The sequence below is a fragment of the Pichia kudriavzevii genome, chromosome 2 (genome assembly GCF_003054445.1).
Source record: "Pichia kudriavzevii chromosome 2, complete sequence".
NCBI lineage: Eukaryota > Fungi > Ascomycota > Pichiomycetes > Pichiales > Pichiaceae > Pichia > Pichia kudriavzevii.
Window position 1 is genome coordinate 1,182,388 of NC_042507.1, and position 25,001 is coordinate 1,207,388.

At 37.0% G+C, this 25,001-nt stretch overlaps 11 protein-coding genes across 11 annotated transcripts; 7 read left to right on the top strand and 4 right to left on the bottom strand.

Annotated features, from left to right (window-relative positions):
* Window positions 1-47: 47 nt before the first annotated feature.
* Window positions 48-974, top strand: C5L36_0B05760 (uncharacterized protein; the record flags this gene model as incomplete). The annotated part of the gene is made up of 1 exon (XM_029464948.1): window positions 48-974. The coding sequence occupies one exon, from the start codon at window positions 48-50 to the stop codon at window positions 972-974; it is 927 nt and encodes a 308-aa protein (XP_029320807.1).
* Window positions 975-1,048: 74 nt separating this feature from the next.
* C5L36_0B05770 (uncharacterized protein) lies at window positions 1,049-4,876 on the bottom strand (the record flags this gene model as incomplete). The annotated part of the gene is made up of 1 exon (XM_029464949.1): window positions 1,049-4,876. The coding sequence occupies one exon, from the start codon at window positions 4,874-4,876 to the stop codon at window positions 1,049-1,051; it is 3,828 nt and encodes a 1,275-aa protein (XP_029320808.1).
* Window positions 4,877-5,096: 220 nt separating this feature from the next.
* On the bottom strand, window positions 5,097-7,337 carry C5L36_0B05780 (uncharacterized protein; the record flags this gene model as incomplete). The annotated part of the gene is made up of 1 exon (XM_029464950.1): window positions 5,097-7,337. One exon carries the CDS (start codon window positions 7,335-7,337, stop codon window positions 5,097-5,099), a length of 2,241 nt encoding a protein of 746 aa, XP_029320809.1.
* Window positions 7,338-7,572: 235 nt separating this feature from the next.
* C5L36_0B05790 (uncharacterized protein) lies at window positions 7,573-8,325 on the top strand (the record flags this gene model as incomplete). The annotated part of the gene is made up of 1 exon (XM_029464951.1): window positions 7,573-8,325. One exon carries the CDS (start codon window positions 7,573-7,575, stop codon window positions 8,323-8,325), a length of 753 nt encoding a protein of 250 aa, XP_029320810.1.
* A 273-nt stretch (window positions 8,326-8,598) lies between these two features.
* On the top strand, window positions 8,599-10,122 carry C5L36_0B05800 (uncharacterized protein; the record flags this gene model as incomplete). Its single annotated transcript, XM_029464952.1, has 1 exon — window positions 8,599-10,122. One exon carries the CDS (start codon window positions 8,599-8,601, stop codon window positions 10,120-10,122), a length of 1,524 nt encoding a protein of 507 aa, XP_029320811.1.
* Window positions 10,123-10,364: 242 nt separating this feature from the next.
* Window positions 10,365-11,546, top strand: C5L36_0B05810 (uncharacterized protein; the record flags this gene model as incomplete). The annotated part of the gene is made up of 1 exon (XM_029464953.1): window positions 10,365-11,546. The coding sequence occupies one exon, from the start codon at window positions 10,365-10,367 to the stop codon at window positions 11,544-11,546; it is 1,182 nt and encodes a 393-aa protein (XP_029320812.1).
* A 311-nt stretch (window positions 11,547-11,857) lies between these two features.
* Window positions 11,858-14,263, top strand: C5L36_0B05820 (uncharacterized protein; the record flags this gene model as incomplete). Its single annotated transcript, XM_029464954.1, has 1 exon — window positions 11,858-14,263. The coding sequence occupies one exon, from the start codon at window positions 11,858-11,860 to the stop codon at window positions 14,261-14,263; it is 2,406 nt and encodes an 801-aa protein (XP_029320813.1).
* A 3,665-nt stretch (window positions 14,264-17,928) lies between these two features.
* C5L36_0B05830 (uncharacterized protein) lies at window positions 17,929-19,050 on the bottom strand (the record flags this gene model as incomplete). The annotated part of the gene is made up of 1 exon (XM_029464955.1): window positions 17,929-19,050. The coding sequence occupies one exon, from the start codon at window positions 19,048-19,050 to the stop codon at window positions 17,929-17,931; it is 1,122 nt and encodes a 373-aa protein (XP_029320814.1).
* A 210-nt stretch (window positions 19,051-19,260) lies between these two features.
* On the top strand, window positions 19,261-20,847 carry C5L36_0B05840 (uncharacterized protein; the record flags this gene model as incomplete). The annotated part of the gene is made up of 1 exon (XM_029464956.1): window positions 19,261-20,847. The coding sequence occupies one exon, from the start codon at window positions 19,261-19,263 to the stop codon at window positions 20,845-20,847; it is 1,587 nt and encodes a 528-aa protein (XP_029320815.1).
* A 217-nt stretch (window positions 20,848-21,064) lies between these two features.
* On the bottom strand, window positions 21,065-21,802 carry C5L36_0B05850 (uncharacterized protein; the record flags this gene model as incomplete). The annotated part of the gene is made up of 1 exon (XM_029464957.1): window positions 21,065-21,802. One exon carries the CDS (start codon window positions 21,800-21,802, stop codon window positions 21,065-21,067), a length of 738 nt encoding a protein of 245 aa, XP_029320816.1.
* A 501-nt stretch (window positions 21,803-22,303) lies between these two features.
* C5L36_0B05860 (uncharacterized protein) lies at window positions 22,304-24,457 on the top strand (the record flags this gene model as incomplete). The annotated part of the gene is made up of 1 exon (XM_029464958.1): window positions 22,304-24,457. One exon carries the CDS (start codon window positions 22,304-22,306, stop codon window positions 24,455-24,457), a length of 2,154 nt encoding a protein of 717 aa, XP_029320817.1.
* Window positions 24,458-25,001: the final 544 nt, after the last annotated feature.

Here is a 25,001-nt window from a genome sequence, read left to right on the forward strand (position 1 = left end):
AATGTATCTACTTTATCAGATGGAATCCCTGGCAAACCGAAAACATTATGACGATGCCAGAAGGGCTTTTTGCTCTTCCCAAACATTTTCCACTTTGTGATGCTACCAGAAAATCACTGACTAGGGCTCAACCACCTTCTAAAATCACTTACGCAGATAATCATATTAAAAAGTATCTCAATGACATTGAGAAAACGCTGATAGAGACAGTCTCCGTCAAGTTAGAATTAGCCACAAACAAGTTTGAGCTCGATCTCATCGATAAGACAGAATATGAAGGTACCAGAGAGAGAATTCTGAACTCACTTATTGATGGCGATTGGATTGGGAATATATATGAATCATTTGCCTCATATGCAGATGCCTCTGATGCATACACACTGATGCTAACAGAGGTTGCAGGAACTATGGACAATGAACTAAGCGTTGATAATCTACAAGAGTACGTTTCCAGTGAAAGAAAGGAACTCGCCGAGAACGGACGTTCGTCTCAGATGTCGATATCCCAGTCACTCCAAGATCATCAAAAAATAACAAAATTGGCATCTGCTGAAACACTGAAAGACGAAATCCAAAAGCATGTTTTGAGATTGAAGCAGATTATTTTTGTATCAATTTATCCAGAGCGACCTATTCCATCCAGATTGGAGGTTAACAACCTTAACGAGGAGAACAACGACGAGGACGGGGATTTACAAGTCGATGGTGGTAAAGTCAATCTGACATGTCCAATTTCAAGAGAATTATTTAAAAAGCCTTACAAGAGTTTAAACTGTTCGCACACTTACGACTTGGATGCTTTACAGATTTACCTACGAAGTTCCCATGAATGCCCTGAATGTGGAGCAGGTATTGGGAGCAGGTCTATAGAACCTGACATTATCATGTCTACCAGAGTCAAATGTTATTTGCGGGATAAAGAAATTACGCAGAGAATAAAGGGCAAAACAGATAACGAGGTCGATAGATTATAGATTTTATAACGCATACACTTTTCTCTAGTTTGCTAACATTAACAAAGAACTATTACAATATTGAAAAAATATAGTTAAAGAACATCATACCAACATTCTGTCGGCCAATATCCACCGAATTCACCCTCCATGATATTCTTACGCTGGATCAGCCATTCCAAAATTTTGCGAACTTCAAACACCTCAAGCATAGGGTATACCCTAAAATATAACACTTTCAATGGTATGCCCGGATTTATAACGATTCTCCATAATAGCAAATACAGACATTTGCGCCATAGTTTATGATTAAAATCTCCGTTGATATCTATCCAGAGCAGAGAGCACGGCTTACCCATAGGGGGTGGAATAATTTTGGCATGCGTAATTGCATCTTCATTGATACCTGAAAGAATAAAATCAGATTCAAGTTTACCCCGATCAAGTGCTTTTGTAGAATATGTTTCCAGATTTGTCATCTCTTGGTCAACTCTGATAACCTTAAGATTTCCCTCTGCATAGAAGGAGAATATTGGAACATAAGCACCGTTAGGGCATTTAGGTGATAGGAGAAGCCCGTTATTTAGCTGGTTTGTGTCTTTTAAGACTTCTACCATTCGATTACTGCTTGGAATAAAACTGTCTTCTAATTTGCAATCCATTTGAATTAAGAATCTCTCAGTTAGCATAAATTTGATTTTCGAGTCCTCACCAAGAAACGCTATTGCTTTCATGTCTTCAAGCTCAGTCAACGCTTGTGAATACAACTCTTTTGGAATTCCAGCAAACAAATCACGAACTTTGTTCGAATCAAATTTATCTGAGCTGGTTGAAAATAGAGCTTTTAGTTTAGTCTTTGCAACCTGTAAGTCCGTTGGATAGATACTTTCATTATATATTTCCTGTTCTTCCACATTGTTAACCGAATACATAAAATTTCTAGTCAGCCATTCATGCTCCCTTTCGATCAAAGTGGTAGTTTCTTTTATTATGGAAGAGTCAATGCTGCTTTTCAGTGGCTTGAAACAATGGTTTTTAAAGTTTTCTTCATAATTAGCTAATATATTGTGTTCAGAATTATCAAGGAAAATTCCAGCACCTTCACTTTTCCATATATCCAACATTCTGAAAATATCATATTTATCCAAATCTTGGCATGTTATAAGACCATCACCTACAGCTTTTAACAAGGCCTTCTCCCAGTTTTTTTTTGCAAGCATCAAATTTTTCGGGCCTAACATTTTCCGGTACTTTGGCCATTGCCTTCTTAGCATATCTGGATCATATAAATCATCCAGAACTTTAGCTACTTTTGGCCAGTCTATATTACCACCAATGGACAAGGACTGAGTAACAACAATAGCCTTGATCAATATAAGAATATGGTCATTCGTAATCTTAATGGAAGAACGAATCTTTTTGAATGCTTTGACAACCCTTGATTGATATTTATTACTAGACTTAAATTTCTTCCGTTTTCTTTTATCCATTAGTGGTGTTAAAATATCTTCATTATCATCTTTCAGTCTACCTCTCAAAGGTTTTGATTCACTTTCCTCTTTCAGGGCCTTGCCTTGATTTTGCTCATCATATTCTTCATCACTTTGATCTTCCATGATATCAGTATCGTCCAAAACGGTAAGCAAACGTTTTGCACCTATAATTTTAGCTTTTCGGGACAAATTAGGACGTTCTATTGTTTGTTGAAGTTTCTTCTTGGCCTTCTTTAAACGTAATTCTTGTGCAGAATTGATTAGATCAGTTAAATATTTACTTTTCACTGAGGCATCATTAGCAAGAACTTGATCTTGAAATATCCTTGGGCGGTACTCACGATTTGAATTGGATAGTTCACCCATTAATTGGTTGACATCCTCCACTGTTGGCTTGTTTTTCATAGACTTGATAAGAAATCTCTTGAGATTACCGTGTGTCTGTTGCTCACACTCTACTTGGTTCTTTTTTTCCAATTCCAAAGCATCTCTCACCAATGTTCTACGGTCAATTTTATAGTCTAGCTTCATTAATTCAGAAATGTAGCTACAAAACTCAGCTGAAATACCAACAACTTTCCTTTTATCCACGACATCCAAAAGTTTTTTCCTTCGGAAAACAGGTCCATAATCCATTTTTTGTGATTCCTTCTCTCCATTCATGGATCCTATATTTGGTTCGGCGGAATCTCCTCTAGAAAAAAATGGAGGTTTGACATTTTTCACACTACTTTTTTCCATAAAATTAGGATCTATTGCAAGATTTATTTCATGTTGTTGATTTATCCTTTTGTTATAGTCCTCAACTATTTTTTTAAAAGCCTCATTGATTTTTTTGTATGGCGCAATGTCCTTCTTCAAAGTCTTGCATACTTTACCTTTGACGGATAAGCGGATCCATCCATTTTGTGATTCTACTTCCTGGGGATACATGGCTTTGGACAAACCATTATGTGTCATTTTCATACCCATCTTACCTGGGTAACCTCGAGGTATAAATACTAACTTTTCAGAATCTCCATTCACAAAGGACAGCACCTTGAGATGCCTCTCCACAGGTGCAACGGCACCATACTTGATAGATTCTTCAAAAAGAGTAGAAGAACACGATAGAGGAGTTACAGTTTCTTTTTCAGGGACCATCGACCTGTAAGCTGGATCCCTCCTATTTAATAGATGTTGGATGGTAAATCTGTAATACCTTTCTTTACCCGAATAATTGAGATGTCCAATAACTGCTCTTTCATTTTGAGGGATAGGATGAACAGTTGTTATACTTTCAAGATGTGTGTTGATCTGTTTAGCATGATAAGCACCAGTTAACTTTGATGCTATTACTGAAGCAGTGACCCCAGGATTTTTCTCAATCAGATTATATATTTGAGTCACTATGGGGAAAAACCTATTAAACATTGGTTGTTCATATTTTGAATTTTCAAAGTCATCAGCAAGAACGCTATTAATTTCATCATCATCATTTTTTTGCATCTTAATTTGCTCACGTAACTCATTTCTATTATTTACCGAGGGTAATTCCTTGGCCACTCTCAAGGCAGGAAATTGTTTTTTAGAATTACCATCACGGACCTTGACCAACTGAAGATACTCACGTTCGACCAAAAAACGGACAGCTGAGCTGAAATAACGAGCTTTCATATTAGGGTGTATTTGTACAATTTCTTCATATAAATCCCTAGTAAGCCTAATTTTTGTTTCATCTTCTCTCATAATTTGTATTAAGGCCAAAACAAGTTCCAACCTCTCATGGCTATCAAGATTCTTAGATTTGATTGCATCGTTATCATTTTCCTGTTGGATGAATCTGAAGTGAAACATGTGGTTCGTACTTGACCTGTTGCTAATCACTGCATGTTTTTGAATATACAAGTTGTCTTCTAAAGTTTGTAACCTGGCTGTCAATGAACGATTATCTTGCTTAGCCTCATTAATTAGGTCGATAGAATTTATACCTTTTTCTTTATGTTTCGCAATAATTCTCAACAAGTCATAAGGCATTTTACCCAAAATGTTGTCCTTTTTCAAAACACCTGTAAGATAGAGAGACTGGTAATCATCAGTCACCTTAATTTTATAATCCGAAATGTTCTCATCAGAAAAGAAAGATTGAAAATCCGGTAAGGTTTCCTTATCATCTGGAACCATCAGCACCGAATCGTTTTTTTTAGTCTTCGAATGTGCCTGCAGCTTACTTGCCTCCTTCTTGGTGGCCGGCCTCATTACTTGGAAATCCTTCTCTAGGAGAAGCCAGTTCCATACAATGTTTTTTATAAATTCATCAAGCTGAACACCATCACATAGGTTGGACACAAAACCCCAAAACTCCGTTGCCTTGATCCCATCAAACTCGGCAGTGGCCAGTCCCAACAAAACATCTTTTACAATTGCATCCGGTGCCTTTAGCTTCCCCATTATGTCTGACTTGCTCGTCCTTCTTTTCTTCTCTTTTATAGAAACTGATATACACTAAAAAACATAGCTACTTTGAATGACACAACACATAGCATTACATACACCACAAAGGGAAAAAAAAAAAAAACCAATCTAGAAATTCGCGCATTTCGCGACTCGAACCGAGAAGCTTTATGAACTCGTGGCCTAATGGTTTTTCTTCTTGCAAAATGACGCAATTTCAGAAGCCTGCCTTTTTTGCCCAAAAGTCTCTCTTTTGCACGGCAGAAACGGCAGAGGGATTTGAGGAGGAATCTTTTGACGGATCATAATCATCGTCTGAATCACTAAAATCTGGCTCTTTCTTCGTTTCTATTTGTGGTGTGTATGCCTCGTCTTCATCCTCCCCACTATCTTTAATATCAAGGAAATCTTGTGCTTTCTGTTGAGTAGCCTTGTTGTTTTTGCTCTTTTGTGAATTTTCAAAAATCTTTTCGAACTTGCCCCTATCATCAGCTTCATGCTCATCCTCCGAATAGAAGGAATCTGAGATGTAATACTCACTAGGGTCGATTCCGGCCTTTTCAGTAGGAAGAGGCGGCAAAACACCGGTTTTCTTGAGTAGAGGCTTTCTAGCATCGTTGTTTGCTGCATGGAAGGCCACGTTCTTGATACTTCCTCTAGCATCGTTGAAATCCCTTTGCTTCCCCTTGTATTTGATGATTCCGCCCAGTATGGACTGTCCTAAACGTTCTTTGTATGTAGCATGGTGTAAATCATAACATCTATTGACAAGTAGCTCAAATGCACCACCAAACGCACGCTTGATATCTCTTAAGTTGAACGAACCACGTGATATGTTGTTAGACGGATCATGGGGATCTTGAATTGCCAACGAAAAGGGGTTTCTTCCCATAAGGTCTGGATTGGAGGATTTAGAAACATAAATTGGTTCCGTTTCTGACGCAAATGCCAACGCAACTTTATCATAGCCAAAATTATAGCCATATAGTTCAAAAAATTCAATTAGTAGACATCCAATATTTTCCTGGGCATCAATATCGTTAGTGGATAGTCTAGGATGAAGTTTTAAAAACGAGTAACACAGGCAAATAATTGAAAATCCCCCCAGCCCACCAACATGAACTTCATTCAGTTTACGAACTGCCAAAAATTGTTTCACAATCAGTACAAGTTCTCTCAGTCCAGGTGTTGTTTTCAACCATTTTATAATTAACTTTGCAGCATCTAAACCGTTGGATCTTTCAAAGGAAATATCAATATGAATCCTAGTTTTCGGATCAACAAACTTTATGATTGGAACCTTCGCCTTTGCTATAGGCGTCACCTCGACACCCAATCCGTGATTCCTAATGTATGAAGTCAGCTGGTAAAGCGAACTTTTGTTATCATACCTTCTACGTTTAGAGGTAACGACACAATCAATATCGGACCCAGGAAGGTATAAGTCAGTAGCAAATGAACCAAAGCAATGTAATTCTGCATCAGGCCAAATAGATTTAATATGTGACTTTAAGTTTTCAACTAAATTGTTTCTGCTTTGTATCTCTTCAGCAGAAGGTGCAATGTAGTTCAAGAAATCCTTGATTTCTGATGTTAACCAATCTGAAATCTCTCTTTCCTTCGAATGATCGCTATTTCTGATCCATGGAAATTCGTCGTTGATCTGTCCTGCCTTGTGTTTGATATTAGTAGAATGATAGCTTCCTTCGTCATTGGACAAATACTCATTTTCATCACTGTATTCATCATTAGTCTCGTTTCCCTCATCATCATTCTGTACGTCATCTTCATCTTCATCCGCAGAAAAATCAAAAGCAATAAAGTCGTCATTCATGCTCGATTGTTCTGTCTTTTGCATTTTCCTAGGAGGCTGGAGTTCTTCGTCATCGCTATTACTTGGTAGTTCCACGATTTCACTCCCATCGCTATTGTCATTATCATCCAGGACTATATCCTTATCCGGGTTTACAATCTCCTGATTTTCATTCATACTTCCAGTAGTTTCGGCATCCGAGTCCGAAGCTTCAGAAACCTCTATAATTTCGTCATCATCATCCTCATCATCATCACTTTTATCATTAGAGTTTACTTTGTGTTCTCGAATAGCACTGTCCTTGACATCTTTTTCGTTGTCTAAAATATCAAACGTGTTCTTCGACTTGGTTTGACTATCAATTACCTCTCTTCCTTTGCTCTTCCTGTCTTTAATTTTGGCCTTTTTACTTTTACGTTGTGGAACAAAGCCAAGAGTGTTGTCTCCATTCCCATTTTTTGATTTCTTCACTTTTGGTTCACCATGGAAACTTGAATCACCTCTGTTTTTACTTTTATTTGTACTCCTGCTTATACTCTTCTCGATTTTACTCTTTCCAGGTTCTGCTTTGTTATTGCTTTTAGCCTTCTTGGAAGCCTTATTGGTATTGACCCTCTTAGTAGACCCTATATTTGTATTTCCCATTTGTGTACGTAGAAATGTTTCCTTGTATTATACGGTTATGTTCAGCTAAACTTTACAAATGATTTTTCATACTTTGGATTTTTTTTTTTCAAAGTTCTCGTTCCTCATTGACATCTCGGTCTCATTTCAGATACCCCTAAATTTAAGTGGTTTGCCTTTGTTTGCCTTTGTTTGCCCTTGGCTAGTATAAGGCAGCAGATACATAAAGATTGAAAACAGGTAAATCCCCCCACTAATGGCAGACAGATACTCATTTTCACTTACTACCTTTTCCCCTAGTGGAAAGTTAAAGCAAATAGAGCATGCCCTAGCGGCCGTCAATCAAGGTGTTACTTCTTTGGGTATCAAGGCAACAAACGGTATTGTTCTTGCCACAGAAAAGAAATCTTCGTCAATACTAGTGAATTCTGATTTTACAGAAAAAATTTCCCAAATTACACCAGATATTGGAGCAACTTACTCAGGAATGGGTCCAGATTTCCGTGTATTGGTTGATAAGTCACGTAAGGTTTCACATACCAATTATAAGAGAATATACAATGAATATCCACCGACAAAGATTTTAGTGTCTGATGTAGCTAAGATCATGCAAGAAGCGACCCAAAACGCAGGTGTCCGTCCCTACGGTGTATCGTTACTTGTGGGTGGATATGACGAAAATAATGGGTTTATGTTATACCAGGTTGATCCTTCAGGTTCATATTTCCCGTGGAAGGCAACAGCGATAGGTAAAGGATCGAACGCTGCTAAGACTTTCCTTGAGAAGAGGTGGAACGATGAACTAGAGTTAGAAGATGCAATCCATATTGCCCTACTCACTCTTAAGGAATCAATCGAAGGTGAAATGAATGGTAATACTGTTGAAATATGTGTTATTGGTAATGCAAACGATGAAATGTTAGGTTTCAAAGGCGCAACAGGTGTCTCTGGCCCAAGGTTCCGGAAGCTTACTGCGCAGGAGATTGATGACAGACTCGATTCCTTGTGAAGCCATGCACGTCAATTTCAACGACGTTTCTACGTTTACCTGTTTGCGATGTATAGAACTGGCCCGATAGGACATGTTGCCTTGACACTATCGATGACAAGATTCTGCTAGCATGTATTCGTAGTAGAGTTATAATATCGCAGTAGAATGCTTATATAAAATTACACATTGTCGTATCCGCACAACGAAACGGCATCAACATGCCGATTTGACGCTTATGAAATGCTCTTTTAAGTTCATGAGAGAGTGAGATGTTTCTTCGTGTTTCAAGGGATGAGCATCTTTGTTTCTTTCCCTAACAAATTTACCCGATCGATAACTATGTCTACTAGTGCAGTCCAACAAGCACAAGGCTTTTTAGACTTTGTCAATCAGTCTCCTACTCCCTACCATGTTATCAACACTGTTAAAAAACAGCTAAAAGACAGTGGATTTGTTGAGCTATCTGAACGTAATAACTGGTCAGGTTCCATTAGAAAGAACTGCAAATACTTTGTCACTCGTAATGCATCGTCCATAATTGCTTTTGGTGTGGGTGGTAAGTTTCAGCCAGGTAATGGGTTTTCAATGGTGGGTGGTCATACCGATTCCCCTGCTTTAAGGATCAAGCCAATTTCAAAGCAATCAAAGGAAGGTTTTCATCAAATCGGAGTTGAGACATATGGTGGCGGTATCTGGCACACATGGTTTGATAGAGATTTAAGTGTAGCGGGCAGAGTGTTTGTTTCTGAACCAGAAACTGGAAAATGTATTGCAAGATTAGTGAAAATTGATAGACCTCTGCTGAGAATTCCAACTTTGGCTATCCATCTATCTAAAGATAGGTACGTCAAGTTTGAGTTCAACAAGGAAACACAGTTCAAGCCAATTGCCGGTCTAATTGAAACCAACGAAACTAGTTCGACATCTGGTTGTTGTGAAGGTGAAAAATTATCCGAAGATCAATTCCATGCCGTTAAATCTGTAGTCGAGAGACACAATAAAGAACTTATTGGCTTAATTGCTGACGAATTATCTATCAAACCAACCCAGATTGAAGATTTCGAATTAATTTTGTACGACAACCAAAAATCATGCTTCGGTGGGTTGAACAATGAGTTCATTTTCTCACCCCGTTTGGACAACCAAGTCACTTGTTTCTGTGCAACAAAAGCATTAATTGCTGCTACAAAATTATCAAAGTTGGAAAATAACCAAGGTATTCAGTTAATCTCTTTATTTGACCACGAGGAAATTGGCTCTTTATCTGCACAAGGTGCCGATTCATCGTTCTTACCCAACATAATCGAGAGACTTACAAAATTAACGTTCAACCCAGAAGTTGATTTAAAGGGGGAGTTACCAAGCTCATACTTTCTGACAACTATGTCTAAGTCTTTCATGATTTCTTCAGATATGGCACATGGCGTTAATCCAAACTATCCCGAAAACTATGAGTCCAATAATAAGCCACACCTTAATCAAGGTCCAGTTATTAAAGTTAATGCCAATCAGAGGTATGTTACTAACTCCGCAGGAATAGTACTTTTAAAGAAAATTGGAAATCTATCGAAAACTCCATTACAATTATTTGTGGTTAGAAATGATTCTCCGTGCGGATCGACTATTGGTCCTATGATCAGTGCCAAACTGGGTGTTAGAACCCTTGACATTGGTAATCCACAACTCAGTATGCATTCCATCAGAGAAACATGTGGTGCAGCAGATTTTGAAAAACTCACAAATCTGTTTGAGTCTTATTTTGAACACTATAACAGCGTAGAATCCACAATATACGTAGATGGAGTAGACAATTAGTTGCTTTATAAACAGTTTATGTTATTCAATTATCTATTGTGTTTGTAATCTTTATAAGCTCCATTTGAAACGCTTGTTTTACGAAGCAAGAATTTTTTACTCTCTATTCTTCGTGTCCATATATTCAAAAAAAAAAAAACGTATTTTTAAGCTACGTCTTAGATCTCAACTCACAAGTCTATTTTTGTAACACCTGAAGTTTCTTTATCATCCACCTTCACGCAAGCATATTTTCCAAGACAATGAAGTTGAAACAAATATACCTATTTATCGTTTTATTTTACGTATCCAATGTCTCTTGTAGACGTATGGTCAATACAATCCCGGCTCTTTTTGCATCCTATTCATTGGTTCCTGGATTGAAGAAATCACTACCTCACAGTGAACAAATGCCGTTTTCTGAACACGAAGCAAATGTTTATTTGACTAGGGCTTTAGAGCAGTGTAATAATGATCATTATATTTTTGTGAAAGTTCCCGGTTTAAGAGTAACCGACTTTCAAAACTTTAGTGCATGGACAAACTTGAGAAATAGGTTGGTCAAAGCAAGTACAATTTTTGCCATGCCTAATGTACTTGATGGAAGAGGCGTGAGTATGACTCGACACAATGATGAATATGAGATTATAAAATGGGAGGCGTTAGAATCAACTTTAGAAAATTATTGTGATGTCATGAAATACAATATAAAACATATGAATCCAGAAGAATTTCCAAAATATCAAGGCACCCGCAAGATCCTGTTGAAGGTTGAGGTATTCAATTTCTTAGAGTATGAAGAGGTTGAGGATAATAGAATAGAATTTTTACAACAAATAGATGAATTGATTAGAGATCTTTGTAGAAGATTTCCAACTCCTAAGTTTTCGATTTTGCTAGCAGGTACCACTTCAACTGAGGTTAAATACGATGAGATAGCGGATAGAGATGAAGTTATTGAGTTTCATGAAGTCCCTGATGATCCAAAGGTTTTAAGTGTAGCAATGAGGGAAAAAGTTAGGAAAAGTAAAAGAGTCATCTTCCCTGATATTACTGTTTTTGATAAATCTAGGTATTTTGAGTATGACAGATCACAGTTCCATGAGCGCCCGAGCTTCAACGATTTGAAAGAAAATCAGTGGGTAAAAGATATGGGCAAAGGAGAGGATGATCTCATTGATGATACATGGCTTGAAAAAAAGACGAAAAAAATTGTGAAGGATGAAAAGTTATACAAGTTTGGTGAAAATGAGGAATTTGTATCAGTATTTGCGAATAAGCAGTTTGTTAGGGACAACTCCTTACTTCTAGCATCTGCTACACTTTTGTTTGTTGTTTTCGTTTCTTTTGATATTTTGAGAGGAGCGTTTTTAGCCATCAAGAGAATTTTAAATTCAAGTGATGTCAAACCTAAACCTTCAAAAAAATCAGTGAAGGTTGAATAAACAACCAGTTTCAAATTGTGACTAAATTACATAGGTCAAAGATGAGATTCATTATATACTATTTATACCCTATATATCTTTCCACCTACATATCTATCTATTTAAGTATTTCTTTAGTAGAATAAGTTGGCTATATATACGATGCCTTCGATAATTACTTATTTGGGTAAATTCGCTCACCTAAATCAATGTATTAAAATAATTACGTATGAATTGCATTTATGTATCTTCGAATAACAAACATGCAATTTTCCCTTGTGTAACTGTAGGTTAGAACAGATACGTGGATAATTAGCTAGCCTAAGCTAAACATGAATAGGGGCATCTTGCTAAAACTTTGCAAACCAGCACCAAATCGGTCAGTGTTGTATGGCAGAAGATTTTTTGGTCATGTTTCTGAGGAAGTAAGGCAAGCAGTATCTGAAAATTCTCCGGTTGTTGCTCTAGAATCGACAATAATAACACACGGTTTACCATATCCAGAAAATCTAGAAATGGCAAAAAGTGTAGAGTCGATAATTAGAGAGAGCGGAGCAATCCCTGCAACAATTGGTTTTGTAAAGGGTGTTCCGACAGTAGGCGTTTCTGACGATGATCTCATACTGCTGGGTCAACCGGAAGTACACAACGTCAAAATATCAAGGCGTGATATACCTAATGTCATGGCCAGGAAGCTCACGGGCGGAACCACAATTGCATCTACCATGATGCTGGCGAATAATGCTGGTATTGATATTTTTTCTACTGGCGGCTTAGGCGGAGTCAGTCGCCCATGGTCGTTGTTTGATGTATCAGCCGACCTAGAGGAGCTGGGCCAAACACCTGTGGCTGTAGTGTGTTCTGGACCGAAAAGTATTCTGGATATTCAACGCACCATGGAATACTTGGAAACCAAGGGTGTGCCTGTTTCAACATATATTGATGAAGCTATGAAACAAAAAATACCTTACGAAAGACAGCAAAGGTTGAACAAGCTTTCTGAATCTACAAGCGAAAAAGATCTGAACGAAATTAATCACTTCTGGGAACTGCAGCAGATAAATGTTCCTGGATTCTACGTAAGAGATTCTGGTGTTCGAAGTCCATTTGTTTGGGAAAATCCTGAAGTTGCTGCAAACATGATTTTCTATGGGAAATATAATATGAATATGAAAAATGGCTATGTTTTTTGTGCACCTGCTCCGTTAGACGTGGCACTAGAAAAGTCAGTTATGGATAAGGTTATTGATGAAGCATTGTACATTGCAGATGAAAAAAATATCAATGGCAAAAACTTGACTCCCTTCTTATTGAAAACTTTGTACGAGAAAACGTATGGAGAAAGTGCCAAGTGTAACGTAGAATTCGTCAAGAACAACGCCCGCTTAGGTGCTAAAATTGCAAACGCTTTGTCGCTGCTGAAGGGCGGCAAACGGTCTCAGGCCCAACCTATCTTTGAACCAAAGATCAAGCGGGAAAAGGTAGAGATTGGCGGCAAAGGACCTGAAGAAAATGTCCAAACAACGGATAAAGTAAATGCTGTAGTTGTTGGGTCGGTTGCTCTCGATACCATGTGTCAAATAAAAAATAAGAAGTTGCTATTGAAAGACTCAAATCCTGGCAAAATTGTTCAGAGTGGTGTTGGTGGTGTCGGGTTTAATGTAGCATATGCGGCAACTGTTTATGATCCATCCAGTCCAATTATTCTAATCACAGCAATAAACGAAACTGATCATGCTGGATTGGTTGTCCTACAGAAGTTGTGTAATGCATCGATGCCAGTTGATGGTCTTGTGAGTCTTCCTGGTTGCTCTACTGCACAATACATATCTATGCATGATTCAGTAGGAAACTTAGCCATCGCTTGTGCCGATATGGAAATTGTGGAGCATATCCCGATAGATCATGTTACAAAGGTGATACGGAAGTACGAGCCAAAAATTGTCTTATTTGATGCTAATATATCCACTGAGTTGATGCAAAGTATCCTAAATCAAGCCAATGGAAACATGAACCTGATTTTTGAGCCAACATCCGGCGTTAAATGTTCTAAGATTGGCCAGCTCGATCTTCCGGTGTTCCCATTGTCTCCATTTGAACTTGTAACACCTACTGTTGAAGAGTTATCTGTCATTTTTGAAGCTTTCTCTCAACAAGGTAAATTCGATGATATCGATAATTGGTTTAGTGTACTGGATTCTATTGGGATTGATTCAGAGTTTAGAGAAAGATTAACCCAGGCATCACATAAATATCCTTTGATTGAACAGTATCTGGTGAAAGGTGTGTATCAGCAAGCATTCCAACTCCTACCATACTTCCCGGTACTTCTGATAAAGGATGGAGCAAATGGCCTTATGCTGATAGAAATAACGAAAGAAGCAAAAGAAGCCGCTGAAAACGTATCAAAATACAATTACAAGTTCGTAGATGGCAGACCCACGGGCAGTGACTTTGTCTTTGTCGGTGAAGGTAGACATAACTTGGGTGTGATTGTCCAACATTTTCCTGCACACCATGCTGATGAGATTGTCAATGTTACTGGTGCAGGAGACTGTTTGGCTGGGTGCCTTCTCTCCGAGCTTTCTTCAAATAATTCTACTTCAGAGGCTCTTCGTAGTCTCTCGATCAATTCGCACAATTTACGTGAGATGATGTTTCACAACGCCCAAGAATGCGCCATTTCTAGTATTCAATCACCTGAAGCTGTCTCTCCCCAGATTCGTTCCAGGGAATGATGGTTGTAAGACTCTCAACTGAGAGAAATGCAAAATGCGGAATTAGTTGATTTCAGGAATTTGAGCTAAATCTCTAAGAATGAAAACATGAAAAAAAATTTATTTAAAATTTTACGTTAATGTAATTTGTAGTTTTTTCTAAAGCAAGCATCTTTTAACTTCTTGATTGCTGTACCAAGCAACCTGCAATAATGGCTACACATGTATACAAGCCTGCTGAAAAGGTTCCAAAGAAGACCGGATCACGTAAGGCTATAACGCACTCCCCGGAAGAACTTGAAGCATTTTTCAATTCAGCCTTACAAGAAAAATCAGAAAAGAAACAAGCACGAAAGGAAGCACATAAAGATGCCTTGATAGCCGCTAGAGATGGTAAGCTTTTAGAATTGCAGAACGAGGAATCTATTGGGGAAAACGGCAAACGTGCTATTGGTTACCAAATCATGAAAAATAAAGGTCTCACCGCAAAGAGAAAGAAAGAAAATAGAAACGCCAGAGTGAAGAAGAGAAAGAAGTACGATGTCGCTAAGAAGAAGCTCAAGTCCATCAGAGCTGTTTATACTGGTCAGCAAGGTCCTTACCAAGGTGAATTGACAGGTATCAGTAAAAAGATATCCAGATCAGTTAAGTTGAGCTAGTTATATTGTTATTATCGGCTTTTACATCCTCTCTCTTTTCTATATAGTGTCCAAATTTGTAATAAAGCAGTAACCATAATGAAATATACTGTTTCAATGCACTTTAACAGATTCTTGGACAAAATATACTCTGTACGTTTAAAATTTTAAAACATTTTTTTTTCAAACCTTGACATACATTCTTTTCATTTGTCTTATGATTGATGAGCTCAAGAAATGCTTTTTGGTCTACTGTCCGTGAGGTTGTTAACAATTCAAAGATTTTAAAAGCTGACATATTATGTTGAATGCTTCCAGTATTAATGTCATGACGAAAATAAAAAACTTTGCCGTTTCTCTACACAAACTCACAAGAGTTTTAATTTGAAACATGGAAAACCCGAAGAAACTCTTTGGTACCTGTTAAACTGGTGATTGCTTGTATATACACTATTGCCTGTTTGGAATGTACAAAAACGCCTATGCAAATCAGCTATACCTGTGTTTTGTAAATGCTAAATGCTTGAGAGAAGAATTATATTTTCTAAATGCATAAGATTCCACATAGCTTCTTACGTTTTTTGTTTAAAGGCCGTTTCTTACTAGTTAAAATTTTCCAAAAGGTTGCTTTGAGTTTCTTCTGTCATAGTGAAATTGTTTTAGAATTGAACTTATGACCAATTGTCAATATTGTAGTACATATTGTCCTGTTTTTGGAGCATACTCGTCAATCAGTCTCTTTTAGGAAAAGATATATAGGCAAAAATTTATGATAATGGATTTTGTTATTTTAAAAGCGGCCAAGACCTCATACTGTGTGAATTTGTATCCGTATATTCTGCCATGGGTACTATCTCCAGGTACTTTACTACTTCAGAATTCGACGTAGTGTGGCTCCTTAAATAAATGTGTTAAAAATTTACAAATATTGAAGTCATTAAAGAGCACTATTTTAGTTATTATACAATCATTTAAACTTCTCCACAAACATCTTTTTTGTTGTTTGCTTAATTGGGATTATTTTGGTTTTTCTTTGACACTTCCAATCTGCAAATGATTGTTTGAGGTTCTTAATGCCTTTATCTTCTTTGTTCTTATTTAATTCTGGTTTTAAACGATTTAATACCAAATGACTAGTTCATATAATAATTAACTTTCCTCTCTCAACATATACTAGAACTAAACTTAACTACAGTTGTACTATGTTTGATTATATTGTTGGCTCTCGTAGCTGTGATAATATTCCCGGGTTGGAATTTATCTTGCAACTCTTCGAATGCTTTGCAAAGGCAAATAAAATGTTTCTTAGGACCTACTTATATAACTTCAGTTGAATATTTCCAATGGATACCAATTCAGTCTTTATTTCTGAATTGCTAAGAATTTGGAATGCTCAAAGAGAGATATTCTTCTGCTTCTGCGGGAATTGTCTATTTTATCTGTTGGCAACTGGAACACAAATAGCAACCCGATAAGTCTCATACTGTAATTACACAATACTTCAAGTCAACCATTAAGATAACGTCAAAATAGTGAAAGCTACTGTAATAAGTTTCTCTGTTTTGGCTTGTCCATTTGTGTTTGCCCCTACCTCTTTTAGGAGTACAGGGAAAGAAAGTGTTGACAAAAACTCATTTGACTAAAAAACATGTTGCTCCCAATTTTCGTTTTCGTATGCTCTTGGACAGAACACACTTTACCTCTACATTAAGTAAAAGTTTACAACTTATTTACTTTGCTTCAAAAAATATTTACCTCAATAACAACCTGAATGTTCCAAAAATATACAATACTAAGCAACAGATCCTATTAAATGCCTGTTTCTTACATATATCTATCTCTTATAAAGCTAAAAAGCTAAACCTGTGTCGTAAATTTAGTAGTAGTTCAAAAAAATATCCATATTATGGGAATCACTGATAACCAATCAGAAAAAGAAAGACAATACCCTGAAAGCTTTTTACTGCAACAACACATTTAGCTTTCCAATTACATGTTCTAAACTACGTAATAGAGTTCTTTCGAGCCTTTACTGACGTCATGTTGATCAAAACATATATAGTTTGTCTTCTGCTTATAAGAAAGCATGTATATTCTAGAAATCCGGTCAATAGCTGAAATCCTGAAAAAACGTATTGGCTTTCTTATGCTCATATACACAGTTTTGATGATGCAGTTGCTCAAACATTTTTGCAAAAAAAAAACCTTAAGTTTAAACTGTCAAACGTTTTTCTCAGTTCCATCATTACTGTGCACCTGAAGTAAATGCCCTTTTCACCTTGCTGTAATTATCATTTACATGAAATTAGAATTTTGCTTCCCCTAGAAAGTTATATGGTTTTGAACCTGCCATGGAATAATTAAAGTTTAGAAAAAATTCTGGTACTAAAATCACAAAAGCGTGAAATAAGGCGCATTTATGGCGGATAATCCGTCTTCTCATATTCCAGCTATTCAAAGAGGAAAGACTTACTGTATTTGACAAATACTGATGGCAGAAGCACAGAGATTTTTTTTGTTATGATATTATCATTGCAATTGTATATTTTATTCCAAATAGACACACATCATATAAGTTTCAGCATTAACTCACACATACTAGTTGTGACTACTATGGGATTTACTTTTTGGTTGGTTTAGACACCTCTGTGATGTTGATAGTACATTCAATTTACTTGGAATGCCAAAAGATACTCTGGTGTTATACAAAGAGATAAAACTAGAGAGGACAAATCCATTTCAACCAAAAATATCCGAATTAATTGTTGCAAACAAACAAAAAGCAGTAAGATTATTCATAAGTCTTACTTTACAAACTTAAACCCTTCTGGTGCACCGTCCAGAAGTAAATCGTAAAAGAAACTAACTGTAGTTATCAACTAAGGGCTTGCATATTGGTACAAAATGCTCAAAATCATTAATGGTGAATATCCATGATTATAAAGACTTGGTATTAAACTGGTACGATAAATGTACAGCTAGTTTTGCGTTTGTCATTGCAAAAAAAAAAACACATAGTAGTTCAATTTTTCTATATGCATTCGACGATCAAAGGGCTTCCTCATTCTCAGAATCACTAGCGTCACCATTCATTTCAAGTTCCTTCATCTTTTTAAGAAACTCAACCATAGCTTGAGTATCTGTAGAAGCATCAAGGAAATCTCGTGGAACATGGTTTTGGCTATGTGCTTTGGTAACGAATCTACCGCTATTGTGGACAGTGACTAACCTAAAGATAATATTATCTTCCTCCACTTTGATTGTTGCTAGTTCATTCCATGTAAATAGTAGAGGATCAGTTTGATGCTGAAATGGATTGAAATCGATTAAATAAACCTTGTTAAATGGTTTAGGTATATAAACATCAAACACAAAACTATTGGAATCAAATTTAGCCATCAGAAAATCATCATAAAATACGCCTATTTTTTCCATCAACTCATCTTGCAGTTCTTCCAAAAAGGTATAATAATTTAAATCTCGCTGGGATATTGCAATCAATTGTCTATCTCTAACAAAACATCTGAACTCCATTGCCGGATTAATCTCAGCCCATTTCCTCAGAATAAGTTCGGGTTCTATTTTGGGCAGTTCAACTCCTATCGATGATACCTCATTAAATGCATGATATAAATCGTGATTGACATAGTCTGATGATTTAAGCAACAAGAATAAGTCAGATGTTGAAAAACAGCGCATGTTTCGGCTGGTCATGATCCAAGTTGCATCTTGAGGTGCAGACCAGTTAAATTTGGGAGCAACACTCCCATATTTTTTAATCGTTTCCTGGAGTTGCTGGTGAAAGGCTTTGAATTTATCAGTCGGGTCATTCAGATGTACAGCTTGAGTGACAGCTTCTGCATCTTCATCTTCCCAATCGCTGTATTCATTATCTGATGTTGGAATAACATCTTGGAACAAAACCGAATCTTTCTTGGAACTTTTAGGCAACTCAATTCCGTCATCTTCCAAATATTTAATAAACGATTCTGGTAGTGGTTTAAAGATGGTGGCTTCGGATATCGTGTACTCCTTAAATTTCGGGTACCAGTGAGAATAAGAACAATTCAGAATATCCTCAGCTAATACATTTATCTTTGTGAGATGACCTTCAGACATTCCTGCACGTGCAGTTTCAGAAATCTTTGATGTTTTACATTTGTAATCCATACATTTATGAAGATTAGATTTATGGTGTGCTAGAAGAGTACAGAAATAATTTTTTTTTCTCCCCTTTAAATTTCCCAGTTCTTCGAGATTCTTGATTTTTCAGCTTCGTAACGTTAAATACTATTTTTGCCATTTTGTTCCACATAACTTTTAAAGTAACTCTTTAGGTAACCCAGGCTAACTAAGGCTCTTTAGAAGAAAATAAAAATCATGTCAGCAGCCGTTGCACCTTCAAATGCTACTTTTAGGAACAGAGAAAAGCCCCAGGAGGTTCGGAAGGCGAACATTGTTGCGGCAAGAGCAGTTGCAGATGCCATCAGAACTTCCCTAGGTCCTAAAGGTATGGACAAAATGATCAAAACTAAGTCAGGTGAAGTAATCATATCCAATGATGGACACACTATCTTGAAGCACATGGCTGTTTTACATCCAGCTGCAAAGATGTTGGTTGATTTATCAGGAGCACAGGACGTTGAGGCAGGTGATGGTACTACCTCCGTTGTTGTTGTGACTGGTGCTTTGTTGGGTGCTGCTCAAAATTTACTTGACAAAGGTATTCATCCAACTATTATATCAGAAGCATTCCAAAAAGCTGCACAGAGATCTTGTGATATCTTTCTTGGTATGTCTCACAAAATCTCGTTGGAAGACAGAGATTCACTAATAAAGGCTGCAAATACTTCTCTTTCATCCAAGATTGTTGCACAACATTCCAATTTACTAGGACCAATTGCTGTCGACGCAATTCTAAAAGTCACTAAAAAGGACGCAAAAAATGTTGATTTGAATGACATCAGATTGGTGAAGCAAGCTGGTGGTACAATTGATGATACAGAAATGATCGATGGGGTGGTTTTAACACAGACAGCCGTTAAAAATGCAGGAGGACCTATGAGAATGGAAAAAGCAAAAATTGGTTTGGTGCAATTCCAGCTTTCTCCTCCAAAACCTGACATGGAGAATAATATTGTTGTCAACGATTATAGACAAATGGATAAAATTTTGAAAGAGGAAAGAGCCTATATCTTGAATATCTGCAAACAAATTAAAAAGGCAAAATGTAATGTTCTGTTAATTCAAAAGTCTATTCTAAGAGATGCTGTAAATGATTTGGCACTTCATTTCTTGTCGAAGCTAAACATCATGGTTGTTAAAGATATTGAAAGAGATGATGTTGAATTTATCTCCAAGTCATTAGGTTGTAAACCTATTGCAGATATTGCTTCGTTTACCGAATCAAGGTTAGCTTCTGCTGACTTAATTGAAGAAGTTGAATCATCTGGCTCAAAGATCGTCAAAATTACCGGTATCAAAAGCGCATATAACCCTACAGTCTCTGTGATATGTAGAGGTGCAAACAACCAGATTTTGGATGAAGCGGAAAGATCTTTACATGATGCATTGTGTGTCATTAGATGTTTAGTGAAAGAAAGAGCATTGATTGCAGGTGGTGGTGCTGCGGAGATTGAAGCATCGAGGACCTTGTTGAAAGAAGCAAATTCATTATCAGGTGCTGAGCAGCTATGTTTGGCCGAGTTTGCCAAAGCATTAGAAGTTATTCCAACCACTTTGGCTGAAAATGCCGGTTTAAATCCAATTGAAATAGTCACAGATTTAAGAAACAAACACGAAAATGGTGAAAGGGAAGCTGGAATCAGTGTCAGAAGATCTGGTGCAACAAACACATACTCAGAGCATGTCTTACAACCGGTTCTTGTGAATACCAGTGCAATTACTTTAGGAGCAGAAACAGTGAAGTCGATTTTAAGGATTGACGACATTGCCATCAGTCGTTAGTTCACTTTGGAGAGCATAATGAATTGGAAAAATCACAAGTCTCTTACTATCTCTTTATCCGTCTTTTGAAAATATGTATTTTAAAAATATGTTACAGTGGTATTAAACTCTATATTGTAGTTGTAAAGTGAATAAATTGTATTTGTGAATATAATCGGTCTATAAAAGTTTTTAAAAGAAATCGACCAAAGAACCATGGTGCTTTTGTGCGACGTTTTCATTGTTTGAGAAACTTTACAGCATTTCTACTGAACAAGTAGCTCAATCCACTCCATAGTGTGGTAGTAGCAACGGTCCATTCCAGATATTGGATATACGTTAAAAACATGGTAGTAGTCTCTGGGCCAAATCTTTCTGATAAATACATCAGAAATACCGGTTTAATCATCATCGAACCCAAGTAAAGCATTTGCAATGCTGTATTGACTTTACTAATCATGGTTGGATGGACCTCCACAGAAGGAATGCTGAAATCCCAATATCTCCAAAAAGTTTTCGGTGGTGGTAATGATAGGTATCTAATAACGACTGCGGACAGCCCTAAACCAACATCTCTACCAATGATCAGCATGCCTAAATACAGTGGAATCTCAGAAGTAAGTGCCAAACAGACTGTGCATATCATCATTAGCATTTTATCCGCAAGGGGATCTATAATACTTCCTACAACCGATCTTAGGTTCCAATGGCGTGCAATAAACCCGTCAAGAAAATCAGTTATACACGAGTATGTGAAGAGTGCCAAGGCTATTGCTACCTGACCGTGTAAAATCATATACCCGACTACCGGCGCACTCAATAGTCTAGTAAGAGTTAACATATTGGGTATTGTGTATATATTCTCGTGAATCTCAGGCGGAATGATCTTCTTTATGTTTTGTTTAAGATCATTTGACTTTTGAATTGTTTTTTCCTTTAATTCTTTCGATTTTTCTTGAATCTGTTTTTTGTTCATTTGGTACTTAGCTTTGCCATCCTTAATGGCCTTTGCGCTACTTGCCTGTGTTTCTTTAATAAACTTCTGAGCATGGCTTCGTATGATTTTTTTAGTAGCATCCCCAAGGGCTCATTTCTTTTCTCTTTTATCTCGTTTCTATAAATGGTTGTTCCACAGAAGTTCCTTATACTAATATTGAATAAATACTGATTTGAGAAGGATATTAATCTTGTTGGAACTCCTCTTGAATACCATCCAAATGATGGTGTAATACAGAGAACACCCAACCCAAGAGCTCTAGATGATTTTATCATCTTAATTCCTCAATGGTCTACTACAAAAACAGAATCGGTCGTTATTAAACTAAAGTGACAACTAATTTTCACTTGATTGACCTCAAAGAAATCTCAGCCGAGTAAAATTCACTCAACAAATGTCAATAATCCACCCTTCTCCACATTTTTTTTTTGTTCAGTCGATTGTTTCTTTCTTGGTTTCTGATTTTCTTGAACTCGATATATGGCGATATATTCCCAAACACGGTCGATAAAGAATTGTGTCCAAGGTAAAGTATATTTGAAGCAACACGGGAAGATTCCAATTCCTAGATTAACAGAAAGAACAAAACCGCAAAAATCAGATCTTCACCTACATCACACTTTAAACATGTCTAACATGAACGTGCTAATATATTCCGGTCCAGGAACCACACCAGCTTGTGTTAACCAATGCCTTGAGACATTCAGAGTTTTATTTACCCCTTATTACTCTGTCTCTACTGTTTCGGAACACATCTTACGGGACCAACCTTGGGAAGACAAAACGGCTGTTATTATTATCCCTGGAGGGGCCGATCTTCCTATTGTCAAAGAGTTTAGAGAAAAAATCAACGAAAAGATAAAAAAATATGTACAAAAGGGTGGTAAATATATAGGTATATGTTCTGGTGGATATTATGGTTCTGGTAGATGTGAATTTGAAGTAGGTACGTCAATGGAGGTCAGTGGACCAAGAGAATTAAAATTTTTTCCTGGAACGTGTAGAGGTGGCGTATTCAGGGGTTTCAAATATGGATCAGAAGCCGGTGCACGTGTGGCTGATCTGAAGATCAATACAAGCTTGTTACCGGATCAACCAAATACTGTTTACGGCTATGTCAATGGGGGTGGTTTATTTGTAGATGCTAACAAGTATCCCAATGTCCAGACTTTAGCATATTATGGAGACAAATTAGACGTAGATTATGGAGCAGATGGAAAGAAGGCTGCGGTTGTGCTTTGTAAGGTTAGCAGAGGTGATGCTCTTTTGTTTGGCCCACACTTAGAATTTAGTCCAGATTTATTGAAAGAAGATTCCGAAGTTCCTAGGTTTTCGCAAGTTATTAAATCATTGGCAGCTACAAACAAACAAAGGATTGACTTTTTGCGTTCTTCTTTAAAACTTCTAGGATTAAAAGTAAGTGACAAAGTTTACGAAAGACCTAAACTCTCACCTTTATTTCTGACATCGATTGACGGCAGTTCTGCCACAGAATTGGTCAACCTAATGGAACACGAAATAGGCTATCATATTCAAAACATAATGGATGTAGGAACGGACAAGTTTGCAATCAACAAATCCGCCGCTTCTATCAATACATTGGAAAATAGTTCTTCCCATGAAGATCCAAATCTAGCTATTAAAAAGATTTATCTCTGTGATGATAAAATTCCTGATCCATCCATGACGCCCTACTTTGATCTGCTGAGCTATAAAAATCATTTGGTTCAATTCTATCAAGAATCAGAAGAGCATACTATAAGTAGGGGTGCTGTTTCTAACACATTTATGTATGGGGAGGTCGTGACATCAACCTCAGTTTTAATGGATATTAATTATAGGTTGTTACCATTGCTACCTGATGGATTCACTATTATTGGCACTGTCCAGGTGCTAGGAAGAGGGCGCTCAGGAAATCATTGGGTAAATCCTAGAGGTGTACTCCCTGTATCCACACTATTGCGCATGCCAATGAACATAGTCAATAATGCACCGTTAGTCTTTGTCCAATATTTGTCAAGTATGGCATACACCCGTGCAATACTTGAGTACGACGTTGGTTATAACAAAATTCCGGTAAGGATCAAATGGCCAAATGATATTTATATTAGACTACCAGAGTATATCGGTAAGGAGATCGACAGCAGATCCAAGGCGGTGACACACGCAAAAATAGGAGGGGTTCTAGTTAATACCCATGCTTTTGACGATCAGTATTATCTTATTGTCGGTGCTGGATTAAATGTGAATAATGAAGCTCCAACAACATCCATTAACTCGGTTATAAAAGTAATGAATGAACACGAAAAGTCTATTGACGGTAGTGAGTTCCTCGAACCACTCCGTGAAGAAAAACTCCTGGCCAGATATAACGTCATTTTTCATGAGATGTTTGAAATGTTTAAGAAGTCGGGGTTTTCTCCGTTTTTACAGCAATACTATAAGCTTTGGTTTCACTCAAACCAAATTGTGACATTGGCAAATAATAATAATATTCAGGCTCAGATTTGTGGGATCACACCTGATTGGGGCATGTTAATGGCCAGAGATCTCAAGACGGGAACCATATATGAATTGCAACCTGACGGTAACTCATTTGATATGTTCAAAGGCTTAATTTCTTCAAAACGCTAATCTTCACCCTTGGAACTTTTTTATTGGATATTTTTGATAACTTCCTGTGATTAACAAACGGGCTTTTACATCTCTATAGACACTTTAGTATATTCTAAATTACTTATATAGAGTCACCTACTAGTTTGGAGGCTGTACGATCAAACTAGATGTTTATCCTACCCCTTTACCAAAATAGATGGTTTTCGCATTGGAACTTGTGGTTAACATAATGTTGAATTGTAACTACAGGACTGTCAACAAATTTTTAATCAGGAAAATATTTATACCCTGAATAATTGAAAGTTCATTTTTAATGTGAAGTATCAAATGCTTGTGAAACCAGTTTTTCCTTAACATGACACTTCCTCGTGTTAATACAAAGTAAATATTATTCTATGACATACGTCTTGGAAAATTGGTTTGATTGATCCTTGCTTTTGCTTTGAAAAGTTTAACCACCTTCGTAGAAGCCCAACTATTGCTAAGCTAAGTAAATAAAGAATTTTGTGGAATTTATCATATGAAATGTACCAGTGTATGAGAAAATAACTCCAGGATTAAA